We start from the raw sequence: 26164 nt of genomic DNA on the forward strand, positions 1-26164 counted from the left end.
AACAAATGAAATTCAAGTTTCGACTAAATGAACTTTAATTCTTGTGGGATTAAAGAAGTGACCTCTGAGGCACACGGCTGCGTGTGTGCAGCTGATTATAACCAAGTTTTCAGAGTAAAGAACATTTGAACCTTTCTAGTTTGGTCTTTGAAATGAACTTTGAGTTTCCGTGACGTTAGAGACAAAAAGAAGTTTCAGACTGAGCTGATGACGCCACCTAGCGTTGGGAATATTCATGTTGTCGGAGGATGAGGAAATCAGTCCTACTTTCATGACTTTGTACATTCTCTATCATGAGAAGAGTCGTGTGTCTGAATCGAGTCCATTAAGCCGTTTCCCCTCTGTCCTCTGAATCGGTGTTAAACTGACATAACTAGAGTGTTTTTGAATGCAAATAAAAAATTTTTTTAAATTCTCCAAATATTTCCCCCAATAATTTTCTTCAGCTGGAGGTCCGGTTTCCACGACGACGGAGCTCTGACTCACTGAAAACTGCAATTTTCAAAAGCACTCAGGCTCCGTCTTTGTGGAAACGGAGGAGCTTGGTGGTTTTATAGTTGACGGTCACCATGACAACAATCCATCTTGGTCGTCTGTCAAGACACATCGAGCCAATCAGCTTTATTATATTCAGAATATCACATCACACGGTCAAACAACAAACACAAAGCCTCTCGGCCATTAGCCAATCAGGTCTGAGCTGTGAAGGAACAGCCAATCAGGAGCTGCCCGCTCCCCCACTCTGAGAGCTGATTAGCTGGAGTGTGAGCAGGCTTGATATTCAAAGACATCAGATTGATAAATAGTAAACATCAGCACAGTAACACCAACGGGAATCACGATCGGAACAGGAAACAGGAAGGACGTGCATCTCCCGTCCCTCCTCTCCAGACTCCTCCCACACCTCCAGGCTCCGCCCCATCAGCCGGCTACGCGGTAGTTGGCGTGAAGCTCCGGCTGGATGTCACAGACGCGACGCAGCAGCTCGCCCAGCACCGTCTCTCGGTTACCACGGTAACTGGCCTGGATGCGGCCCATTCGCTCAACCGTGTCGCGGTCCACCTCCACTGCACTGTTACCATGGGAACCCAGCGCCTGGGGGCAGGGCAACAACATGCTCATTAATATCCAATACATGAACTAAAGTTTAAAGCCCATGCAGGGAGGAAGAGGAGGGGCGGGGAGGAAGAGGAGGGGCACCATGTACGTACAGCAGCTTCTTTGGTCTTGAACTCTTTTTCTCTTTGCAGACGATATTGTTCAATTTCAGCCTGAGCTTCTTCTTTAGCCTGTTTCAGACGACGGTTCTTACCTGGAGGGAGGGGGGAGGGGGGGGGGGGGGGGGGGGAGAGAGAATGTTGCTTAAAATCAGACCGTGGTCCAAAAAAAGAGATCCAGATCACCAAGGCCCCAGGTGACTGAGGCAGGACTCTAATTTCTTGTTTTACATAGTTTTATTTCAAGTTTTGATTTTTTCATAATTTTGTATACTTTTAAATACGAACCACTAGAGCAGTGATTGTCAACTACTGGGCTGTCAACAATCAGGCTGTGAGAATCTTTTCGTTCTGTTCCTGTGGGTCGCAGGACCGCAATGCCGCCTACCACCACTTGGGGCAGTGACGCATCATTCAGTTGTGCAACACAATAAGCAAAATAAGAAGAAGCTGGACGTAAACCTTTAGCTGAAGTGATGGAGACGTTTTTATATGACACAAAGAAGACAGAGTGATGATTCCATTTCAATATAAACATTCAGACGGAGACATTGTTGTCGCAGTTCATAATGAGGTGTTTCTTTCCAGGATTCTGATTGGCTCTCATGGCTTCATGCTCCTCGCTACACTGCCTCCTACAGGTCTGGCTTCTCATAGCACCTCTGAACCAGGTGGCTATGAGGGTCCGAGTCAATGAATGGTTTTTTTTGTAAACGTAGAGAGGAAATATCTGTTTTTGTAAAAACCCGGGACGTGTGAACGTGACCAAAGGTATTGAACACGAATCAAACCAAGTCTCAGATCAGATGAAATGAAAATGTTCATATTTAAATAGACTCGAGACACTTTGCACTGGGAGCACTGGGTCAGAAAAACAAACCCAGGGTGTAGAGAGAGGTCAGTAGAGACGGGGAGAGACAGACGGAGAGAGAGGGAAAGACAGACGGAGAGAGAGAGACAGACAGACGGAGAGAGAGAGACAGACAGACGGAGAGAGAGAGAGACAGACAGACGGAGAGAGAGAGAGAGACAGACGGAGAGAGAGAGAGAGAGACAGACGAAGAGAGAGGGAGAGACAGACGGAGAGAGAGAGACAGACAGACAGACGGAGAGAGAGAGAGAGAGAGAGACAGACGAAGAGAGAGGGAGAGACAGACGGAGGGAGAGGGAAAGACAGACGGAGAGAGAGAGACAGACAGACAGACGGAGAGAGAGAGAGAGACAGAGAGACAGACAGACGGAGAGAGAGACAGAGACAGACAGACGGAGAGAGAGAGAGAGACAGACAGACAGACGGAGAGAGAGAGAGAGAGAGAGAGAGAGACAGAGACAGACAGACAGACGGAGAGAGAGAGACACGTGATGAAGAGTCAGGATGGAAAAAGACACCAGCACGCTCTGTTCATCACTTCCTTTCTGAAGCGCGCACACAAACACCAGTTCGGTTAGAAACTGAGGGAATGCCATGAATCCCGAAGTGTTTCTACCGGTGTTTCGGAATAATCGGTTTAACGATTACCTGGTGACCGACATCCATTCGCGTCCCTCGTTATTAATCTGACAGAAATCCGGTGCTCTTCGGGTAAACACCGTTTAACCGCGTTAACAAAGTTTCAGAGTGTCGGAGCTGTTGAGAGTCTAATCTCTCAGTGTTTTGACGGCTGCTGTTACCGGCAACAACATGGAGGCGACACGAGCAGGTCACCAGTTAACACGGAAACCACTGCATCCGAAACAGCGGAGCTACGCTGCAGCCACGTCCCCGGTTTCTACCACCTCCCTGCGGCTATAGGCTGTTCATGACCCGTTACCTGAAACGGACTGTCCCGGTACCTGACCCGGACTGTCTCCGGGCGGCTCCCGGCCCAGCTCGGTGTACTCACGTTTGCGGGCCTCGGCCACCTTCTCGGCCGCTCTCTTCTCGGCCTGCAGCAGCTGCTGGATCCCCTGAGATTGGCTCGCCATGACGGGGCGGAGGAGCGGAGAGAGCCGGAACAGAACCGGGAGCAGAACCGTAAAAGAACTGCTGGCAGAACCGAAGGTCGACGGAGGACTTGATGCGTTATCCTCAGTGAGCCGCAGTCAGCTGACAAAACGTCATAACACATGTCACGTGACTGTGTCAGCAGTAGGCGGTGCCTCTCCAGCAGTGGGCGGGGCGGATACTGTAATAAATAGAACTATAATAATCACTTCACTGTTTTTTTACTTTTTTGTTTCTGTATAATTTTTCCAGATTTTCTTGTTTAATGCGTGTAATCAATCAATAATCTAATCTGTCAGCATTAGAATGTGAAAATCCTTTGTTTATCTGTGTGTAACAGTGTTTTCCGGAGTGTATTTCTCTTTCCTTCTATGTTTTGTACTTTTCTAAATATTGAAACTTTCTAAATTCAGATTCAATATGATAATATGAAGGTATCTTCATGAGTTTGTTTTGTTGCTCGATAAAGTTTTATTTATTATTTATCTTCTGCACCTTTTTATCCAATTCATGTAACGTGAAAGAAGGTCACACGCACACACACACATGAAGACAGTGAACTGGACTCAGAAACGTTTTATTTTGAAAAGATCTCCAACCACTGAGCTGCTCCCGAAGGTCAAAGGTCAAACGTGAGCCGCTGCCCCCTGCTGGAGCTCTGAGAGAACACGGAGGAAACATCATCAGCTTCTTAGTATTTGTACTTATCTGGCCTGTCTGCCACTCTCTCTCTCCCTCTTCTATTCCTCTCTCTCTCTCTCTTCTATTCCTCTCTCTCTCCCTCTTCTATTCCTCTCTCTCTCCCTCTTCTATTCCTCTCTCTCTCTTCTATTCCTCTCTCTCCCTCTTCTATTCCTCTCTCTCTCCCTCTTCTATTCCTCTCTCTCCCTCTTCTATTCCTCTCTCTCCCTCTTCTATTCCTCTCTCTCTCCCTCTTCTATTCCTCTCTCTCCCTGTCCTATCCCATGTACTTCTCCCCCCAACCGGTCAAGGTGGATGCCCCCCCCCCCCCCCCCCCCTTCCAGAGTCTAGGCTCCGCCCCCTTTCTTCCTGAAGAGGGACTTCTTATGAACTGTTCTTCCTGAGAGGGAGTTCTTCCTGGTTTCCACTGTTGCTTGTTCCATCTGCTGCTCTGGAAGGTTTAGTTGGGTTCTGTTGTTCTCTATCATTGTAAGAGGTTCTGGAAGGTTTAGTTGGGTTCTGTTGTTCTCTATCATTGTAAGAGGTTCTGGAAGGTTTAGTTGGGTTCTGTTGTTCTCTATCATTGTAAGAGGTTCTGGAAGGTTTAGTAGGGTTCTGTTGTTCTCTATCATTGTAAGAGGTTCTGGAAGGTTTAGTTGGGTTCTGTTGTTCTCTATCATTGTAAGAGGTTCTGGAAGGTTTAGTTGGGTTCTGTTGTTCTCTATCATTGTAAGAGGTTCTGGAAGGTTTAGTAGGGTTCTGTTGTTCTCTATCATTGTAAGAGGTTCTGAGATGTTTGTTGATGTGATTTAGAGCTTTACAAATAAAATTGAATTGAATTGAATTGAATTGAATTCTTTCTACCTCAGACCTTCACCTGCTTCATAGTAATTTTACTCAGATTACTTCTGACTGATCAGAGCGGCTCTAAGGAAGTTTCACCTCCAGATGGGAAACAGAGCCTCGCAGCACCACCCAATGACATCAGTGGTGATGTCACAGAGGAGCTTACCTGAGCAGATGAGCGTCAGGTTGGGGAAGGAGCGTCTGAATGTGTGAAAAACTGAGTCCCGGAGGTCCTCGCCAGCCTGCAGGCGGTCGACTCGGACCCACCACGCCCGATCGGCGGGCGAGTCCAGGCTGCGAGCAACGGAGACTACGGTGCCACAGTTCAGACGCTCACAGAACGCTGCTGCCACCTGCAGGTTCCAGACGAGAACGTGCACCTGCCTCCACTCACCCAGGTGTTTCACCTGCAGCGTCCCGGCACAGCGGCTGGCTCCGCCCACCAACCTGACTGGCTCTGGACACAGCAGAGAGCAGGAAGAGAGGGGAGGAAGCACAGGAGAAGTAGCAGCGCTTCCTCTGTCGACACGATAGTGTTGCTGTGTAAACATCCAGCAGGTTCTACCTGAGCAGGTGAGTCAGCAGGTTCTCCCTGAGCAGGTGAGTCAGCAGGTTCTACCTGAGCAGGTGAGTCAGCAGGTCCTACCTGAGCAGGTGAGTCCAGCAGCTCGTCCAGGTGAGCAGCTGTTCCTAGCAGAGGCAGAGCGTCTACAGTCCAGCAGAGCAGACTCGTGGCCTCCACACTGGAACTCGGGGCTCCATGGTGGAGTCTGCAGGTCTCCATAGAGCGCCCCCTGCAGGGCTGAAGGAGCCCCACAGCCCAGCTCCCGACACACCACCTCCGCATCCTGCAGGTCCAAGTCGGCTTCACACACTGAGGACCAGCGCCGGTCCGACGGGTCGGTCTTCACCTGCAGTCTGCCTGAACACTGATTGGATCCATTCAGCAGCCGGACCGAGTCTGCAGGAGATAGGAGAACCTCAGGAGAACCTCATAGAGACAGTAGAACCTCACAGAGACCGTTGAACCTCAGGAGAACCTCAAATAGACATTAGAAACCTGGGAGAACCTCACAGAGACAGTAGAACCTCACAGGATAAAGTAAAACCTCAGCAGAAGTCCAGAGACAGGAGAATCTCAGTAGAACATCACAGAGACAGGAGAATGTCAGTAGAACCTCAGAGACAAGATAACCTCACAGAGACTAGATAACATCACAGACACAGTAGAACCTCATAGAGACAGTAGAAACAGTAGAGCCTCACAGAGACAGTAGAAACAAAAGAGCCTCACAGGAGACAGTAGAACCTCAGGAGAATCTCACAGAGAAAGTTCAACCTCAGGTGAACCTCACATAGACATTAGAACCTCGGGAGAACCTTACAGAGACAGTAGAACCTCATAAGACAAAGTAGAACCTAAACAGAACCTCACAGAGACAGGAGAACCTCATGGGAGAAAGTAAAACCTCAGCAGAATCCCAGAGATAGGAGAACCTCAGTAGAACCTCACAGAGACAGGAGAATGTCAGTAGAACCTCACAGAGACAAGATAACCTAACAGAGACAGGAGATCTTCAGGAGAACCTCAGATACAATAGAACCAATAGAGCCTCACCGGAAACAGAACCCCAGTAGAACCTCACAGAGACCGTAGAAACAGTAGAACCTCACAAAGATCATTGAACCTCAGGAAAACTTCACAGACGAAGAGTAGAACCTCAGAAGAACCTCTAAGAGACTGTAGAACCTCAGAAGACTGTAGACCCTCACAGGAAAAAGTAGAACCACCTCACAGGAGACAGGAGAGCATCAGGAGAACCCCACAAAGCAGTAGACCCTCAGGAGAAACTCACAAAAACAGTAGAACCTCAGGAGAACCTCACAAGAGACAGTAGAACCTCACAGGAGACAGTTGAACCTCAGAGGAACCTCACAGGAGACAGAAGAATCTCAGAGGAATCTACCTGAGCAGCTGAGTTTCAGGCTGCCGGAGAAGTTCCTGGATGTTGAACAGTCGCTGAAGGGGGCTGCAGATCCGACACAGCCGGTGTCGGTGAACCACACCAGCTGCTCCGCGAGGTTATCCTGCTGCTCCACAGACTCGGGAGAACCACAGTCTAGCCACCGGCAGAAGACCACCGCAGCCTGCAGATTCCACAGGGAGCTGTACACCGGTCTCCACGTTCTCAGGTGGTACACCTCCACCGTACCTTCACATTGGCTGGCTCCGCCCACCAACCTCACTGAACGTTCAGGCTCTGAAGACACAGACTGTCATCTGAGAGAGAGAAGGTCATCTGAGAGAGAGAGAAGGTCATCTGAGAGAGAAGGTCATCTGAGAGAGAGAAGGTCATCTGAGAGAGAGAAGATCATCTGAGAGAGAGAGAAGGTCATCTGAGAGAGAAGGTCATCTGAGAGAGAAGGTCATCTGAGAGAGAGAAGGTCATCTGAGAGAGAGAAGGTCATCTGAGAGAGAGAGAAGGTCATCTGAGAGAGAAGGTCATCTGAGAGAGAGAAGGTCATCTGAGAGAGAGAAGATCATCTGAGAGAGAGAGAAGGTCATCTGAGAGAGAAGGTCATCTGAGAGAGAAGGTCATCTGAGAGAGAGAAGGTCATCTGAGAGAGAGAAGGTCATCTGAGAGAGAGAGAAGGTCATCTGAGAGAGAAGGTCATCTGAGAGAGAGAAGGTCATCTGAGAGAGAGAAGGTCATTAGAGAGCATGCCACCACTTCAATCAGAGATGGAAGATCAAAGAAGACTGTTCATCCTCTATGAGTTCTGTGATCCCTGAGTTCTCCACAGCCTCGTTTACACTGCGCAGTATATGCTGGTATGGTACGGTACAGTATGGGATGAGATTGTCTGGTATGGTACGGTACGGTATGGGATGAGACAGTACGGGAGTGTATGGTACGGTACAGTACCGTCCCATACCGTCTAGTCCCATACCATCCCGTACCGTCCCGTCTCGAACCGTACCATCCCTGACTGTACTGTACCGTTAAGGATCGTACCATACTGTACCATCTCGCCCCATCTCGTCCTGTATCATCTCGTCCAGTACTGTACCGTACCGTCTCGTTCAGTACTGTACCATCTAATACTGCACAGTGGAAACAAGCCTTCTGGAGTCCTGCTCCAACACACCTGAAGGCAACGAGTTGCTCCTCGTCTCCATGGTTTCCGATAGACTCTACGGGATAGAATTGTTGTTTGTAGCCGCTGCAGCCTGGATTTATAAACTTGGAACCAGAGGAAGTTTTACTGCACCACGTTGCTCTGTAGTGACGACCGCAACTTCGTACATCACCAGACAAGAGGAAGCTGGTGACGCTGAACGTACGCCAGCATCATGGCGCTAACGGAGACTGAACCACTCGCTCATTCAGGGTTAGTTTAGAAACAGGAAATGTGGCCCAGGATTTCGTCGCTTCCTGCTTTGTTTCTGGTTTTTAGCAGCTAGAGGTCAGAGCCGCACTCCGACAGTCACACCGTACGATCAGACCAAACATTCTGGGCTGTGACCAGCAGCTCTGGAGAGAACAGAGACCTGAGGTCTGATGAGTCCAGCAGGTTCTCCCTGAGCAGGTGAGTCAGCAGGTCCTACCTGAGCAGGTGAGTCCAGCAGCTCGTCCAGGTGAGCAGCTGTTCCTAGCAGAGGCAGAGCGTCTACAGTCCAGCAGAGCAGACTCGTGGCCTCCACACTGGAACTCGGGGCTCCATGGTGGAGTCTGCAGGTCTCCATAGAGCGCCCCCTGCAGGGCTGAAGGAGCCCCACAGCCCAGCTCCCGACACACCACCTCCGCATCCTGCAGGTCCAAGTCGGCTTCACACACTGAGGACCAGCGCCGGTCCGACGGGTCGGTCTTCACCTGCAGTCTGCCTGAACACTGACTGGATCCATTCAGCAGCCGGACCGAGTCTGCAGGAGATAGGAGAACCTCAGGAGAACCTCATAGAGACAGTAGAACCTCACAGAGACAGTAGAACTTGTGGAGAACCTCACATAGACATTAAGCCTCTGCAGAACCTCACAGCTGAATCGATGTATTGATCCCAGCTGTATTGATCTCAGTGGTGTTGGTGACCTGCTGACCTGAGCAGGTGAGCTGGACGTGGTGGTGGGAGAGTCTTGATAGCAGACAGTCCTTCAGGGCGGATCCAGAGCGAAGACACTCAGGTGTGACCTTCATCACCGGTCTGACCAAATCCTCCGTCACCTTTGTCATGGAAACGGCTGAGCCGCAGTCCAGCCACTTGCAGAACGCTGCCACCGTGTCCATAGACCAGCGATCGTCATCCACTCGTCTCCACTCCGCCTCCTGTCTCACCTCCAGCGCACCTGCACAGCGAGAGGCTCCGCCCACTAGCCGCACGTCGTCTGGACAAAGAGCAGGGAGTCATCGGCGAACAAACAAACTTCCCCAAGAAACAGGAACTTAAACTCCACGGCCATTTGTCTTTACCTGAATCATTATCTGCTTCAGGACGCACCGCTGAGAAAAACAACGTGAACATGAACAAGATGTAGCAGATCAAAACTGCAGCAGGTTTAGTTTAGCAGAGCAGCAACAGGTTGAGTTTAGCAGAGCAGCAACAGGTTGAGTTTAGCAGAGCAGCAACAGGTTGAGTTTAGCAGAGCGGCAGGTTTAGTTTAGCAGTGCAGCAGCAGGTTGAGTTTAGCAGAGCGGCAGGTTGAGTTTAGCAGAGCAGCAGCAGGTTGAGTTTAGCAGAGCGGCAGGTTGAGTTTAGCAAAGTAGCAGCAGGTTTAGTTTAGCAGAGCAGCTGGTTTAATTCAGCAGAGCAGCAACAGGTTTACCAGAGCAGCAGGTTTGATTTAGCAAAGCAGTAGGTTTAGTTTAGGAGAGCAGCAGCAGGTTTAGTTTAGGAGAGCAGCAGCAGGTTTCATATGGGAAATGCCTGTTTCCAGATCTTAGGAGTTCAGTTGGTTGGTTTTGACCGGTTTAATCTGGTTAGACTAGTTTCAAGTGTGTTTGAAGCTCAGCAAGTCGTGTGTGTGTGTGTGTGTGTGTGTGTGTGTGTGTGTGTGTGTGTGTGTGTGTGTGTGTGTGTGTGTGTGTGTGTGTGTGTGTGTGTGTGTGTGTGTGTGTGTGTGTTGTTTCCTACCTGAGCTCCACAGCAGCAGCAGCAGCAGGTGAAACATGTTCAGGTGTTTGTGTCTCTTCTTCATCTGACAGTTGAATGTCCTGTCAAAAAGAGTTGGATGATGATGATGATGATGATGATGATGATGATGAAGAGCAGCAGATCAGTAAACAGCATGTTCACTTCTCCGTTTGGACCCTGGTTCAAGCCACTGACCTGGTTTCAGATGTTAGTTTATCATGGAGCTGAAAACTGTTTGACTTGTTACGACAGAATCAATGTTTACCTTCGTACCCAACAAACAAACCAAACAAGTAGCAGACTCATCCACCGTCACCACCATGAGGCGCTGTGGTCTCCTCACCACCAGGAGGAGCTACATTGCCTCACCACCAGGGGGAGTTGGGTCTGCTCACCACCATGAGGCGTTGGTCTTCCTCACCACCAGGGGGAGCTACATTGCCTCACCACCAGGGGGAGTTGGGTCTGCTCACCACCAGGGGGAGCTACATTGCCTCACCACCAGGGGGAGTTGGGTCTGCTCACCACCATGAGACGCTGTGGTCTCCTCACCACCAGGGGGAGCTACATTGCCTCACCACCAGGGGGAGTTGGGTCTGCTCACCACCATGAGACGCTGTGGTCTCCTCACCACCAGGGGGAGCTACATTGCCTCACCACCAGGGGGAGTTGGGTTTGCTCACCACCACGAGGCGAGCTGTGTCTCCTCACCACCAGGGGGCGCTTCGGGCAAGTGCTTACAACTTTTTACTTGCCCGAAGTTTAATGGAAATTTATAAGCTTGAGTAATGTATGAATTCGAATTTAACGACTGAAGTATGTCAAGTTACTACTCAACTGTCATAAAAGTACAAGTACATGTGCTTGAATTAATTTTACTCTAGCACTGGACCCTTGTGAAGGGGTCGGATGGTCCAACATGGCTGGGTGCATGGGGTCCAATTTGCTTGTTTTAATGTTTGGGATAACTTTTCAGATATTTACTACATTTACCCACCCTTGAAATGTAACTACTGATGTATGTCAAGTTACTACTCTCAACTCTGTGCATAAATTGTATTCTACAATGTATTTTGTGTTTTCTACCAATAAGATACGAGTACGACTATCTTACCAGCATCGCTCTACAGATGTTTTCATTCACGTTTCACAGTTTTCCCACGCTATCATCGGCGATCACGTGATTGCGCTCTCGGGGCGAGATCTCGTTGAAACTTCACGCAAAAATGGCCGCGCCCAGCGATGGTGTGATCCGTTGGTGATAGCAAGTGATGTTTTCCGAAAAAAACATCCATCCATGCACTTTTTGTGCGGTGGAAATGAGGCGTAATGGCGCCTTTCAACTAGTTCCTACTCCGATCACCTCGACTCACAATTGACGCTTTTCCATTACGTGTGAGTACCAGGAACCTTCCTGGTTCCTCCTCCAGGTTCCCAGCGAGCTGAGGAACCAGGAACCTTCCTGGTTCCTCCTCCAGGTTCCCAGCGAGCTGAGGAACCAGGAACTTTCCTGGTTCCTCCTCCAGGTTCCCAGCGAGCTGAGGCCAGTAGACAACGTGACTTCGGCAGACGGCAGCCGCTGATTGGCCACAGTGTCACGACACAGACGAGTCAGAGGACGTCTCGTTCAGCCGCCATTTTTAAAACCCGATCACGACCAGAGAGGCGCTCAGGAATCAACCCTGTGGAGCAGCGGCGCTCTGGAGACGTTTGTCTGGAGGCGACCAGAGGATTCAGGAGCTCCACAGAGCGACACGCTACCAGGAGCTGGATACCACCGGTGCTTTGGATTCCCTGGTTTCCCTGTTAACTGGTGACCGGCTTCTTCCAGCGTCCCCCTTTTCACAGCAGATGTTAAAAACCCGAGCGAAACCCAGAGCTGTCCTGGAGAACCTCGTTTAGCCACATTTCCATTAAAGGTTAAAGTATCATAGTGTTTGTTGGTCTTATTTTAACATCAACGGCTGGTGACAGAAGTCACCAGTTAACAGGGGCACCAGTGAAACCAAAACACTGGACAGTGAAGCACCATCGTAACGATCCACATTTTGTTTTATTAATAAACAGTTAATTTATTATTCAAGCTGATATCCAATGGATGTTTACTCTGCATCATAACGGGTGATTACTTGTTCACGACGGGGAAAAGCTCCCATGACTCCGCCCACGCCATGGTCGTACTATACCAGTGGAATGGAAAACAACCGAGGCTGAGTGGAGTAGAGGAGGGAAAGCGCCTTATACGTGTCTTCTACCTGGTTCCGGTTCTGGTTCCAGCTCGGTGGTGAGCAGAACACCCTGCCAAGTTCCTCACATTGCCCTTTTATCATTTTCTAGTTTGTGTTGAGATATTCAGATCTTTCACCAGACTCCTTTTCATACACAAAACATACATTATTGATATGATTGTTGATATTAAATGTTTTCATGTCATCAGTTGTGGCATGAACGTTGAAATGAAGAAATAAACCAAAACGAGCAAATGAAGCTAAAAAGTTTTTTATTTTTCATCATTTTAAAACAAACTTAATTAACAAAACCTCTAAAAGTGGCCACGGCAGAAGACCAGGACCCGGACCAGGTCCCCACCGGAGGCTCTCTGGGCCCGGTAGTTCCATCGTGTCCAAAGGTGACCTTTGACCTAGGAACTCGTCAGGTGTTTCTCGGTCCTGTTCCCGGTTCATCGGGTCTGGAACCCGCCAACGTTCAGTCCTCCACAAAACACTGGTCTTCAGGAAACTCATGAGGCTCCTGGCTCCGTCTCGCAGACCGGACCCAGGTGAGACCCGGACAGGTGAGCATGAGGTCATGAAACACCCTGAAAACCCCTGAACGGTCCGAGGAGAGGGAGAACATGCAGCTCAGAGTTCATGTTCACCCTGAGATCCTGCTCAGTGTGACGGCTCACTCCAGTGTGTGTGTGTGTGTGTGTGTGTGTGTGTGTTTCAGTGCAGATCCAGAATCCCTGGCGAGTACCAATCCGGTGACCCAGACCTCAGCTGGGCTAAGCCCCGCCTACTCAATAGTAGGGCCCAATGTTCTCATAGCCGGCGTAGCTGGGCCAGTCGGGGAGGATCCCGTGGGAACAGGTGGGGCTCCCGTAGCGCTCCCAGTGGATCCCCAAGTCGCCGGGGTCTGAGCGCCGGCCCCTCCTTGCTGACGACCACACAATGCTGTAGTTGTTGCCGTGGTTACTGTCCCAGTGCTCGCGGCCGCCCACGGTGTAGCGGACGGCGAACTCGACGCGGCAGTGCGGCGGTAGGTCAGCGGGTAGCGGCACCTCGAAGGAGAAGGTGTCGCCGCAGGCGCCGGGGTAGGCGTCCCGCACGTAGACGCAGTCTACGTCAGAGTGGCTGCTCCAGGCGTCGAAGCTGATGCGCAGCGCCACGTGCTTCTCGAAGGACACGTTCTTGACCTTGACGGTTCCGGCGAAGGCACGCTCCTTCAGCACGCAGCGCTCCAAGCTCACCAGGTTGGCCTCCAGGCTCCGGCGGAACAGCAGGTAGTCCGATGACGGCTGGGCGAAGTCCAGCTCCAACTGGTCCTGTGCTGCCGCTGCCACCGCCGCCGGGCGCAGTGTCTCCCGCACGGTGGCGGGGATGGCGATGGGGTCGTCGAACTGGGAGAAGACCTTGACGCGGGTCAGCGCCAGGCCGCGGTGGTCGGCGAACGTCACCCGCTTCTTGGCCTTGGCTGCGCCGGGGTGGGCGGGGCAATCGAACCGCAGTGCCGGCTGGCGGGGCGCCGCCAACAGGAAGTCCTCCTTGGAGAGGCACAGCGGCATGTCGATGGGCATGGCGGTCTCTCTGGGGCTGAAACACAGGACACCATCATCTTCATCTGCTGACGTTACATTGACATTTATTACAACGTCCATCAATACTGTGATAACTACTGCCATCTAGGGTTGTTCGGTATACCGGTACTGTATTATATCGCGGTACTGACTCCTTTAAAACTATACTATACTGGGCCTGGCCGGTACCGGTATCTTTTTATTTATTTTTTTTCCGTCGCCGCGGAGCGTCACTGTGTTGTAATTTGCACTGAGGAGAGTGGTCAGTCTGTCTGTGGGGGGGGGGCGCCGGCCGGCTGCATGCGTAACGGACTCAAACGACCCGTGGAAACGCTGTAAAAAGAAATCGAGTACATCACTAACAGAGTAGCAAAGAGTGAGAGTGAGAGAGAGAGTGAGAGTGAGAGAGAGAGAGAGAGAGAGTGAGAGTGAAAGAGAGAGACTTGTAGAAGAAACAGATGCTAGAAGTGCTCTATAGAAGTACTTTGGTGTCAAAACCAAAGAGCACGGTGTCTCCATCAACACTGAAGCTCATGTCTGGCCACGAGCGGAAACAATCCGCGGCCCTTCCGGCCGATGGCTTTTCATTTTGGTGTCGGAGAACGAAAAACCGGAAATCGAGTTGTTTCCCGATATGCGTTTCTTAAACAAAAATCGGGAAATAAAATACGATTGTGATTCTTTATTCCAAGTTTGATTTGCCGTAAAACCCGGAAGTCGAGTGTCGTCGTCGTCGTCTTCTTCTTCTGCTGCTTCACCGTCCATACTTGTCTGGCTGCCCCCCCCCCCGGTGATGTTGTATAAATTTAATGATTAAAAACTTATAAAAATGTCTTTGGACTGTTGCGCCAACGTAATAGTGGACATGGTCCCAACGGCAGGACTGCGGGTGAAATTAGAGTTTCAGGGAGGAATGTGTGACGATGGAGCTGCAGCAGAGCGAGGCTTCTCCACCTACATGGAGCTCCAAGCAGAGCAAAGCTTCTCCACTTACATGGAGCTGCAGCAGAGCGAAGCTTCTCCACCTACATGGAGCTGCAGCAGAGCGAAGCTTCTCCACCTACATGGAGCTGCAGCAGAGCGAGGCTTATCCACCTACATGGAGCTCCAAGCAGAGCGAGGCTTCTCCACCTACATGGAGCTGCAGCAGAGCGAAGCTTCTCCACCTACATGGAGCTCCAGCAGAGCGAGGCTTCTCCACCTACATGGAGCTCCAAGCAGAGCAAAGCTTCTCCACCTACATGGAGCTGCAGCAGAGCGAGGCTTATCCACCTACATGGAGCTCCAGCAGAGCGAGGCTTATCCACCTACATGGAGCTCCAAGCAGAGCGAGGCTTCTCCACCTACATGGAGCTGCAGCAGAGCGAAGCTTCTCCACCTACATGGAGCTCCAGCAGAGCGAGGCTTCTCCACCTACATGGAGCTCCAAGCAGAGCGAGGCTTCTCCACCTACATGGAGCTGCAGCAGAGCGAAGCTTCTCCACCTACATGGAGCTCCAGCAGAGCGAGGCTTCTCCACCTACATGGAGCTCCAAGCAGAGCGAAGCTTCTCCACCTACATGGAGCTCCAGCAGAGCGAGGCTTCTCCACCTACATGGAGCTCCAAGCAGAGCGAGGCTTCTCCACCTACATGGAGCTCCAAGCAGAGCGAGGCTTCTCCACCTACATGACGGAGCATCACCTCCAAGCTGAAGCTGCTTCACCTGCTGAGGTGAGCAGCGTTGTATACAGAACATGATTCTTTTCATTGATTTGCCTGCAGGCTCACAGCGCCCCCTGCTGTCAGAAGCAGCAGATTGTCCTCGGAGCTCAGTCACATTAATGAAACATTAAAAACTAAATAATTATAAATGTGAGATTCAGTGGAGTTAGTTTGTAGTTACACTATAATATTTACACATTCTAAAAAACCAATGATACCGTTTAGTATTTTGGTTAATGGTTCCTAATGTAATAGAAAATGTATTTTTAGTGTTCTTCTTGATAGTATTACTATGAAGTACCTGATGCAGCGCTGTATGCAGTCGTGTGTCCTTGTCATCATCTTACTGATTTATGTGTTGCTTTAATTGATGGTTGAGATGAGGACAGGATTGTGTCTTCTAAAGGAGGACATGCCAGTGAAAGGACAGGATTGTGTCTTCTAAAGGAGGACATGCCAGTGAAAGATAAGGATTGTGTCTTCTAAAGGAGGACATGCCAGTGAAAGGAAAGGATTGTGTCTTCTAAAGGAGGACATGGCAGAGAAAGGACAGGGTTGTGTCTTCTAAAGGAGGACATGGCAGAGAAAGGACAGGATTGTGTCTTCTAAAGGAGGACATGGCAGAGAAAGGACAGGATTGTGTCTTCTAAAGGAGGACATGGCAGAGAAAGGACAGGATTGTGTCTTCTAAAGGAGGACATGCCAGAGAAAGGACAGGAGCAGCTTTACTAGAGACTCAACACCACATCAACATCGGCAGCTTTTCTTTGTTGCTCTTCTTTTTCTGAGCTCTACTTTGTGAAACTAATGATTAATAATCTGATTACATTTCCATGTTGCTTTGCAGGAATGGGATCGTTAAAAGTTTTAATGTTTTACTTTATCATGCATTTTAATCTTTTGATGTCACGGTCATCAAGAACATCACCATTCGGGCCAATCAGAAGCCATGGCTGACAGGTGAAGTCCACAGGCTCCTGAGGGCCAGGAACGCTGCCTTCAGAGCCGGGGATGCGGCGGGCCTAAAGACTGCCAGGGCCAACCTGTCACGAGGCATCAGATTGGCCAAAAGGAATTACTCCAGGAGGATCGCAGACCGTTTCACCGACAGCAGTGACACCAGGAACCTGTGGCGGGGGATCCAGACCATCACGGACTACAAGCCCCCCTCGCAGAACTGCGACAGCTCCACCTCCCTGCTGAACAACCTTAACGACTTCTTCGCGCGGTTTGAGGCAGACAACTTCCCAGCACAGAAGCTGCCACCCTCTCCTGGCGACCAGGTGCTGACGTTTTCCCGGGACAGCGTGAGGCGATCCCTCAAGAGTACAAATGCAAGGAAAGCGGCAGGTCCTGACAACATCCCAGGTCGTGTCCTGAGAGACTGTGCTGAGGAGCTCACAGAAGTCTTCACCGACATCTTTAACACCTCACTGAGCCAAGCTGTTGTCCCCATATGCCTCAAAGCCACCACCATCATCCCGGTCCCGAAGAAGTCACCTCCATCTTGCTACAATGACTACCGCCCGGTCGCACTCACCCCCATCATCATGAAGTGCTTCGAGAGGCTGGTCATGCAGCACATCAAGTCCGCCCTCCCCTCCACCCTGGACCCCTACCAGTTTGCTTATCGGCCCAACAGATCAACCGACGACGCCATCTCCACCGCCCTCCACTCAGCCCTCACCCACCTGGAGACCAAGGACTCCCACGTCAGAATGCTGTTCATCGACTTCAGTTCAGCATTCAACACCATCATCCCACAGCAGCTCATCCACAAACTGGACCACCTGGGCCTCAACACCGCCCTGTGCAACTGGCTGCTGGACTTCCTGACGGGGAGACCACAGACAGTTCGGGTCGGCAGAAACACCTCCAGCACCATCATGATGAACACGGGGGCCCCCCAAGGATGTGTGCTGAGCCCCCTCCTTTTCACGCTGCTGACCCATGACTGCACCCCATCTTCCAGCTCCAACCTCTTCGTAAAGTTTGCTGACGACACGACTGTGGTGGGTCTCATCAATAACAACGACGAGACAAGCTACAGGAGTGAGGTCAGCAGGCTGGTCTTGTGGTGTAAGGACAACAATCTCCATCTGAATGTGGAAAAGACAAAGGAGATTGTTGTGGACTTTAGGAGAACGCTCACCCAGCATGCTCCGCTGATCATCCACGGTGCTGCAGTGAAGAGGGTGAGCAGCACCAAGTTCCTGGGTGTGCACATCTCTGAAGACCTGACCCTGGACCCACAACACCACATCACTGCATAAGAAATCCAATCAGCGCCTCTACTTCCTCCGCAAACTGCGAAGAGCAAGAGCCCCGCCCTCCATCATGCTCCCCTTCTACAGAGGCACCATTGAGAGCATCCTGTCCAGCTGCATCACCGTGTGGTACGGCGCCTGCACCGTGTCCTGCCGTAAGACTCTGCAGCGCATCGTGAAAGCAGCAGAGAAGATCATTGGTGTCTCTCTTCCCCCCCTTCTGGACATCTACAACTCCCGTCTCACCTGCAAATCCACCAGGATTGCAGGCGACCCCACCCACCCGTCTCACAGCCTCTTCAGCCTGCTGCCAGAGTCTCCGTGCTCGAACCAGCAGGCTCAAGGACAGTCAGGAGACTCAACTCACTCCCTGCTCTCCCCCCATTCCCCCCTCTACCCTCCTCCCCCCCTCTGCCTCCTGCCACAGTCCGCCCTCACATCACCCCCCCCCCAACTGACTATCTGCCCCCCCCCGAACTCACGCACTCACAATCACCTCCACTCACTTGAACCCTCTGCCAACTTGAGTCACTTTTCGCACGTTAACGCACTACCTCACCTTCATAACTTTATTATTTACTATTGCTTAGATTGTTGTATATATTGTGTAGTATTTCTATTCCTATTATCTTTTTTTTACTCATTTATTCTTGTTTGTTGTTTTTTTGCACTGCAGTTTGCACTGATGGGAGGATCGCAATTTCATCTGTCACAGATGACAAATAAAAAAAAACTTTGACTTTGTTTACATTCACTCAGGTTTTTTGTGAAATACAAATCCTTTTTCTTTACTTTCAGAAGCGTCACTTTGAAGGATTTGGGGAAGGATTGTATGTTTTTCTTACTGCGAGCCGTTAAGTTTGTTGAACTAAAATTATAATTATATTAAATTGAGCTCCAACAAAATGGAATTCTCATCTATGCATGACTTTTGTTGTTTATTTCCAAGGTTGTACTATAATGTGATCAGAAACGTCCTGAGTATTCTGTCTCCTGAGGTTTATACTCGGAAATACTCCTGACAACTTTGTAGATAAATATCAGAGTGAAGTATAAAATAAAGTTCTGCCTGACACATTATCAGAATGAAGAGTTCCTCAGGCTGCAGGATGGGTTGCCAGGTTCTGTGTCTCAGACCTTGTTGCCAGGTTCTGTGTCTCAGACCTTGTTGCCAGGTTGAGTCCTTCCTGCCAGCGAATGGCGACCCTCCGTCCTCTCTGGAGGTTCTGGAGGTTCTGCAGCTCCTCATGAGGCTCAGCAGGGAACCACAGAGCAAAGCCAGAAAGTGCCACATGGGATTTGAACTAAATATTCATTCTTAATGAGAGAATTGCTCTTTCGTTAAAGTTAGTTGAAAAAGGTGGATTTCTATGTTTTATTTCAATCTTTTTTTCTGTTTTGCGGCTCAATGTTAAGACAAGGTTTGTTAAAGAATTAAATGAATCAAAAAAACAAACATTTAACCAAAACCTGGGATGTGAAAGAATGATAAATATATTTCAAATAACATAACAAAAGAAGATTTTATTTTTTCATTTTAAACAGAAATAAAAGCAAAAAAGATGCATTGCAGTAGAAAAGCTAACGTGTGAAAAGCAGTAGGGGGTATGCTTAATACATCCTAGCCCTCTCCAGTCAACCTATTTGCACTTTTATTTTTGTAACATCAAACTGCAGCAGCTGGATAAACATCTGAACCAACTGCTGGGCGAGTTGGAAGCTCACAGGCAGCCTGCAGGGGGCAGCAACGCCATGCGCCGTTGTTTAACCTCCCATCAAGAAGAAGAAGAGAGTCGACTTAGAAACGCATATCAGGAAACGGGAAACGACCCGATTTCCGTTTTTTGATTTCCAAATTCAAAATGAAAAACCGGAGACTGCTCGTAATAACCAACTCTGGGGGAAAAAATGAAGCTATTATAAATATATTAAATTATATAAAAGAATAGAATATGAAAACATTTATTTTAGTCATTTAATGTTATAAAGAGTACTGTATAGTAACAAACCATTTAAAGACATTGGTCCTACTGAAGACAGGCGGGAGCTCATTACTTTTTGTGTTCTCTGTTTATTTTGAAAAGTATTGAACTACATGGTGGTATCGGTATCCATACTGCCATCAATACTGTATTACTGTGTTAACTACTGACATAATACTGTGATAACTACTGCCATCAATACTGTATTACTGTGATAACTACTGACATAATACTGTGATAACGACTGCCATCAATACTGTATTACTGTGTTAACTACTGACATAATACTGTGATAACTACTGACATAATACTGTGATAACTACTGCCATCAATACTGTATTACTGTGTTAACTACTGACATAATACTGTGATAACTACTGACATAATACTGTGATAACTACTGACATAATACTGTGATAACTACTGCCATCAATACTGTATTACTGTGATAACTACTGACATAATACTGTGATAACTACTGCAATCAATACTGTATTACTGTGATAAGTACTGCCATAATACTGTGATAAGTACTGCCATCAATACTGTGATAAGTACTGCCATCAATACTAGGATACTGAAACCGACTAGATTCATAAACTCGTCAAAATGATTTTGGAAGTAAAGAAAATGTACATATTCAAACAAATATATTTTTCAGTACCTTAAAAGCGGACTCCGGACCCCTGCTGGGGATGGAGGACCTGAGGAACCTGGGGGTTCTTTCTCAGAACACCTCCATCATGAGCCTGTAGTGGACCTGCTTCCTTGCTGAGCCGCGACTCGGGAAGAAAAGTGAGACTCCACTGGGGACAGTAATGTCGGTAACACGTTACTTAAGCCGCGGTTCCACCGCGCTGTTTGTACCAGGACGGGTTTCCGTGCGGCTCCACTGACGAAAGTTGTGGACGGTATGAAAAAACCATTTACATTTTCTGTTGAGGTACCTAGCGCTGAGGAAGAGCGACAGCGTCTGCTGATCAGTCAGTGACGATCGTCACGCTCCACTTGTCCGCAACATTTAACCATTTCATCGGCCGTAAACCCTCTGTTGTTGTTTACATCCGCCGCTTTGCGTTCACTGGTTGGTTTGTTTACTGAGTTTAGTGAAACGTCGGCGCTCCACAATATGGCGTCTTTTAACGAGGTGCGGACGCTCGTGTACCAGGAGAGGAGGTTCAGCTGGACGCTGCCGTTCACGAGGAGAACGTTTATGCTGTGAGAACGAGGATCAAGGCTTTTCCTCGGACGGCCGTCCACCGCCGGCCGCGTCCTCCGTCCGACACGAACCCACCTCATTCACAACCCTGCCTACATTTTACCCGTCCCGACTGCGGTGGGACGGCGCCACAGAACTGGGCCTGGGTACGCTTTGTCGTACCGTATCGTCCCACCCCGCCACATACTGCGGTGGGACCACGCCTAAAGTAACTAGTTCCTCTCATAGGACCACTTTTTTCAGTAAGAAGTAATCTAATGTGTTAATATTTCCAATCCAGTAATCAGATTACAGTCACTTCTCCAAGTCACTGTGCGTCATTATTGTAGCGTCCCGCAGGAAGATGAGCTCCTGGTCTGTAAAGACGAGTCTCTCACACACTCTCAGCCAATCACAGGCCGAGTCGCTCCAAACAGGAAACAAAAGAATCGGAACCAACAAACATCATCAGTCAGCTGAACATGGGTACACTATCTTTATTTTCCTGAGTATCAACATATTGGCAGGAAGCCCCGCCCCTTTTTTCAATCAACGATTGTCCCCGTGGGGCAATTAAAAGGTAGATAGATAAATAGATAGACAGACAGAGATAGATAGAGAGACAGAGCGAGAGAGAGAGAGAGAGAGAGAGAGAGAGACAGAGACAGAGACAGAGACAGAGACAGAGAGAGAGACAGAGACAGAGACAGAGAGAGAGAGAGAGAGAGTGCAACAAGACTCCAACTACGCCACCAGGAGGGGGGGGGGGGGGGGGGGTCTGCTGAAAAGAACTAAAAAAGTAACTTGTAATCTAACTTAGTTACCTCTGAAAACAAGTAATCAGTAAAGTAACTAAGTTACTTTTAAAAGGAGTAACCACAAATAACATTACTTTTAAAAGGTATCTGTAGCAACACTATCCAGGAATCAAGTCCACAGGAACAAAATAACTTCTGAAATACTTTAACAGTAGTAATGACAACAAAGAGTCCAGACATCCTCAGCGCCGTCAAGTTCTACACAGTAGTGAAGTCATACACTGGTAGCCATCAAATACCAAGTAAACACAGGGCCAGTATCGCAGATACTTTTTTATATTCAAGGTTACTGCATCATTAAAGTTCAAAGTCTGAATGAATGTTTATGATCTTTAAGTGCTTTGATGATTTTTCCCTTTGGTGTATTAATTAGTTGAACCCACAACAGAATTTGGGAAACGTTTATCAGTAAACAGAAAAAAACTTTATTATCATAATATAAAATGTTCAAACAACAGTAACAAAACTATTTCCTCCCAGACGTCGTAATGTCTGGATGTTTTTCGTAAATACATAAAGTGTAGAAAACTGCAGATATCACTGCAGAACAACGAATAACTGCACATCGCGGAGCAGCGTTCAGGAGAGAAACTCAAACTACAATCGTTCCATATCGACAACAACGTACATATTGATATTTGGATCGATCCGCCCGCCACTACAACACAGAGCTAACAATTATTATTAGTTTGTATTTTTTGCTCCCGACAGCAGGACCACAGGAAGAACCAGCTTCCTGCTTCTCAGAGTCTCCAGATTGTTTCATTTGTAAACCTGAACTCCACATTTCCCCGTTTGAAACTGAGCCGTCTGATTCAAAGTATGACCTAAAATACTAGCGCCCCCCACTCTTAAATGGTGAGGACAGGAACTGCAGTGAAAAGTGAAGATTCACCCTGGCGTGGAAATTATACATTAAACTCATTCTACACACGATCCTCACAAAACTGAAGAATTAAACAATAAGGAAACGCATGGGAATAACAGCATTTGGACAATGTTTCAGAGAGCCCTGCTGCAATGTCACACACCATCATAGTGGAAACCGTCGCCCAAAATGATACGAAAGTTATGTATTCCGACTTGAAATGGTTTTCGTGTAAACGGAGCCTTAGCGTTCACGATGAATGGAACAGGGGACTAAACAGTCGTTAACGTGCCGAGAGAAAGACTGGAAATATTTACTCCTTTTTAGAACACAGAAGAATTCCAACACGGCACTTCAATGATTAATTTACTGATTAGGCTCCGCCCACTCGTGTGGTGCCTTCAGGTGCATCCAGGTGAATTAATTGCATGATTAAAGACAGAACTCCACTATTCTTCCAAAATTAAAGTTTAAGGATTAAACCTTGTAATGTCTGGGGGTGAACAAAAGCTGAGATGTTGACAAAAAGTTCCAGAAACTTATAAAACTTTGCGTTTCTCACATTTCTCAGGATTTCCACCGGAAGTTCACCGTGAACTCCGCAAATAAGCCCCGCCCACTTGGTGCGTTCAGGTGAGTTCAGACTGAACGCGGCTTCTGATTCAATCATTTCTGCGTCTTTCTGAACAAAAGCGGATTCGCGACACGAACACGCAGAAAACTTCGCGCTCATTCACGCTGCGCGCAGAAGAACCAGAAGCGACGGACAAAGCCGCGGGGACCGCGAGCGCTTCCTTCGGGCCGCGACTCGCGCTGCTCCGGTTCGGTTACCTGCAGTGGTGGTCCCGGTGAGCAGCGCGTGAAGCTCCGTGCACACCTGCAGCAGCTGCGGCTCCGCTCGCGCTCGCGCCCGCGCGCCTCTGCGTCACATTGTGACCAGCAGCGCGCGACCCACCGCCCTCCTTCAAACACTCACACCGGCTTCGCGTGGACACTCCGGCTCGACCAATCAGAGCCCGCAGCGGCGGAGTGATCGGCCTTTGAGGTGCAGGACGAAAGATAGTCTGCGGCTGGAGAAAAGTTTTTTATTTGAATTAATTCAATACGTGTTTGGACCTTTAAAGCAGCATGAGGAAATAAGTATAATTATAAAGTATAGAATTAAAATAATGCAAATAAAGTCAAAGAATCAGTCTGGTAATTGATAATATAGTTAGCTTTTGGAATAAAGTTAAAGGACCAGGGAAAATTTCAAAAATCAGAAACGAGAGAAAAGTAAACTACAAAGTGTCGAGAATAAAGACCAAATTAATGAAGGCAAATGTTTGTAATGAAGTACAAAGTAAAGAAGTTACTTTCAGACTGAAGAAAAAGAACTTTGAGTGTTTTTATTCTGATCGAGCAAACTTTCTTCTTTCACAGTCCAAATGTACGAAACCAGAGGTCTGAAACCCCCCCATAACCCCCCCACCTTAACAACCCACACACACACACACACACCCCTCAACAACTTCTCCATCAGTTCTCTCACTCCCTCCCCCCTCTCAGGGAGACAGCATGTCCTCACCCAGTGGCATTGTGGGTAAAAACAGCTGACGATTAGTAAATATTGACTCTCAGGAGATAAAGAGTCACTGACACAGATCTTCTGCTTATACTGATCATTAGATTAGTGTATCATCTGGTTCTACTGATCAATATATTAGTTTATCATCTGGTTCTACTGATCAATATATTAGTGTATCATCTGGTTCTACTGATCAATATATTAGTTTATCATCTGGTTCTACTGATCAATATATTAGTGTATCATCTGGTTCTACTGATCAATATATTAGTTTATCATCTGGTTCTACTGATCAATATATTAGTGTATCATCTGGTTCTACTGATCAATATATTAGTTTATCATCTGGTTCTACTGATCAATATATTAGTGTATCATCTGCATAACAAAGGAAGTTGATGTTTCCTGATGATCTTCCTACAGGACGCAGGTAGAACATAAAGAGTGGAGGTCCCAGGACAGAATCCTGTGGAACTCCAGGTTACATACTGAGTACATCCAGAACTCCAGACCTCCAGGCAATTTTATATGTTGTTTCGCTTATTGACTAGTTAGCAGGTTAGCTGGTTAGCAGCTTGCAGGTTAGCGTCTAGCTTTTGGAACACAACAGAACCTTGGTGTTTAAAGAGGCTCTGAATTTCCAGAAGCTTCTGTCGGTTCCTGCCATTTGCAGCTGGACTCTATTTTTAGCCTCGTCTGACCTTGTAATGTGGGACAAAGTCAAGAAATAGCCTGCGGCAACCATGTGAATGTTTGGGAGAGTCAGCTGGAGAGATCTGGACTCCGGAGAGGTCCAGACTCTGGAGAGGTCCAGACTCCGGAGAGGTCCAGACTCTGGAGAGGTCCAGACTCTGGAGAGGTCTGGACTTTAGAGAGGTCCAGACTCTAGAGAGGTCTAGACTCTGGAGAAGTCCGGACTGGAGAGAGGTCTGGACTCTAGAGAGGTCTGGACCCTGGAGAGGTCCGGACTCTAAAGAGGTCCGGACTCTAGAGAGGTCCGGACTCTGGAGAGGTTAGAACTCTGGAGAGGTCTGCACTCTCGAGAGATGAAGACTCTGGAGAAGTCTGGACTCTGCTGAGGTCAGGACCTGAGCGCCACGCCATGTGAGGAGATAACGGTGAAACATTAACCTCCATTGATCTGCAGTTTGACCTGATTTAAACAGTCTTTGGCCGTTCTCCAGTACCTATACTGTCCATACTCGTGTACTGGTGTACCCGTGAAACGTCATCAGTGGGAGACCAAGTACTCTTCCAATTCTTAGGCCGTTTCTCACCGAGTACACATGGAATACCCGGATGTGTTCTGGCTCCGCCCACTTTATCGAGGATCCATCGACACGGACCTGTGCAGACTTGGGAAGACAATTTACCCAGAATGCATTTAGCAGGAGAAGCTGGAGGAGATCGAGGAGGAGGAAACAACTCTGAAATATTAGCCTCATAGTTTAACAGAGTGTACTTTTAAGAGTGTTTTAGGCGAGAATATAGTAGTTTAAAATGTTGTTATGAGGTTGATATTTCCAGATCAGGCTGACCAGAACATTTGTTCTGAGGTTTTCAGAGATTGTGGATCCAGACTGAGACGAGGCTGGCTGTGGTTCTCTACTGTGGTTAAACATGAGATCTAAATGTTCTAGTGTAAATCTAACAGTCTTCATGTACTTTGATATTTGCTGCTGAGGGGAAAGATCCTGTTTAAAACTATTTAACTTGACTGAGAGGTGAAGGTTCTACTGGCCATAGTGTTTTCTCTCAATTGCACTAAAGTGTTCTACCCATTATACTGGAGGTTCTACTGGAGGTTCTACTGGTTCTCCTGGTTCTACTGGAGGTTCTACTGGTTCTCCTGGTTCTACTGGAGGATCTACTGGAGGTTCTACTGGTTCTACTGGAGGTTCTACTGGAGGTTCTACTGGTTCTACTGGTTCTACTGGAGGGTTCTACTGGAGGTTCTACTGGTTCTACTGGAGGTTCTACTGGTTCTACTGGAGGTTCTACTGCTTCTACTGGAGGTTTTTCTGGTTCTACTGGTTCTACTGGTTCTACTGGAGGTTCTACTGGAGGTTCTACTGGTTCTACTGGAGGATGCTGTGGATTCAAACTAA

General features: G+C 48.4%; 2 protein-coding genes across 2 annotated transcripts; both read right to left on the bottom strand.

The window, feature by feature from the left end:
* Nucleotides 1–581: 581 nt before the first annotated feature.
* Nucleotides 582–3382, bottom strand: atp6v1g1 (ATPase H+ transporting V1 subunit G1). Its single transcript, XM_080477572.1, has 3 exons — nt 3101–3382; nt 1212–1312; nt 582–1095 (listed from the first exon to the last, which is right to left on the bottom strand). The coding sequence occupies exons 1-3, from the start codon at nt 3180–3182 to the stop codon at nt 922–924; spliced, it is 357 nt and encodes a 118-aa protein (XP_080333698.1). The 5' UTR covers nt 3183–3382; the 3' UTR covers nt 582–921.
* Nucleotides 3383–3749: 367 nt separating this feature from the next.
* Nucleotides 3750–23405, bottom strand: LOC308118239 (scavenger receptor cysteine-rich type 1 protein M130-like). Its single transcript, XM_080477573.1, has 9 exons — nt 23321–23405; nt 9859–9938; nt 9198–9227; nt 8828–9112; nt 8339–8653; nt 6696–6989; nt 5375–5689; nt 4895–5185; nt 3750–3859 (listed from the first exon to the last, which is right to left on the bottom strand). Exons 2-9 carry the CDS (start codon nt 9920–9922, stop codon nt 3828–3830), a joined length of 1626 nt encoding a protein of 541 aa, XP_080333699.1. The 5' UTR covers nt 9923–9938; nt 23321–23405; the 3' UTR covers nt 3750–3827.
* Between the last annotated feature and the right edge of the window lie 2759 nt (nt 23406–26164).

The sequence above is a fragment of the Lipophrys pholis genome (genome assembly GCF_963383615.2).
Source record: "Lipophrys pholis genome assembly, chromosome: 12".
Taxonomy (NCBI): domain Eukaryota; kingdom Metazoa; phylum Chordata; class Actinopteri; order Blenniiformes; family Blenniidae; genus Lipophrys; species Lipophrys pholis.

Excerpts from the sequence above, each read along its gene's own strand:
- atp6v1g1 (XM_080477572.1), bottom strand. The coding sequence starts at position 3,182 with ATGGCGAGCCAATCTCAGGGGATCCAGCAGCTGCTGCAGGCCGAGAAG. Across the intron at positions 1,313-3,100 it reads GGTGGCCGAGGCCCGCAAAC|GTAAGAACCGTCGTCTGAAA; the intron begins GTGAGTACACCG and ends CCCTCCCTCCAG. Across the intron at positions 1,096-1,211 it reads TCAAGACCAAAGAAGCTGCT|GCGCTGGGTTCCCATGGTAA; the intron begins GTACGTACATGG and ends CCCTGCCCCCAG.
- LOC308118239 (XM_080477573.1), bottom strand. The coding sequence starts at position 9,922 with ATGAAGAAGAGACACAAACACCTGAACATGTTTCACCTGCTGCTGCTG. Across the intron at positions 9,113-9,197 it reads TGAAGCAGATAATGATTCAG|ACGACGTGCGGCTAGTGGGC; the intron begins GTAAAGACAAAT and ends CTCTTTGTCCAG. Across the intron at positions 6,990-8,338 it reads TGCTGGACTCACCTGCTCAG|AGCCTGAACGTTCAGTGAGG; the intron begins GTAGGACCTGCT and ends CTGTGTCTTCAG.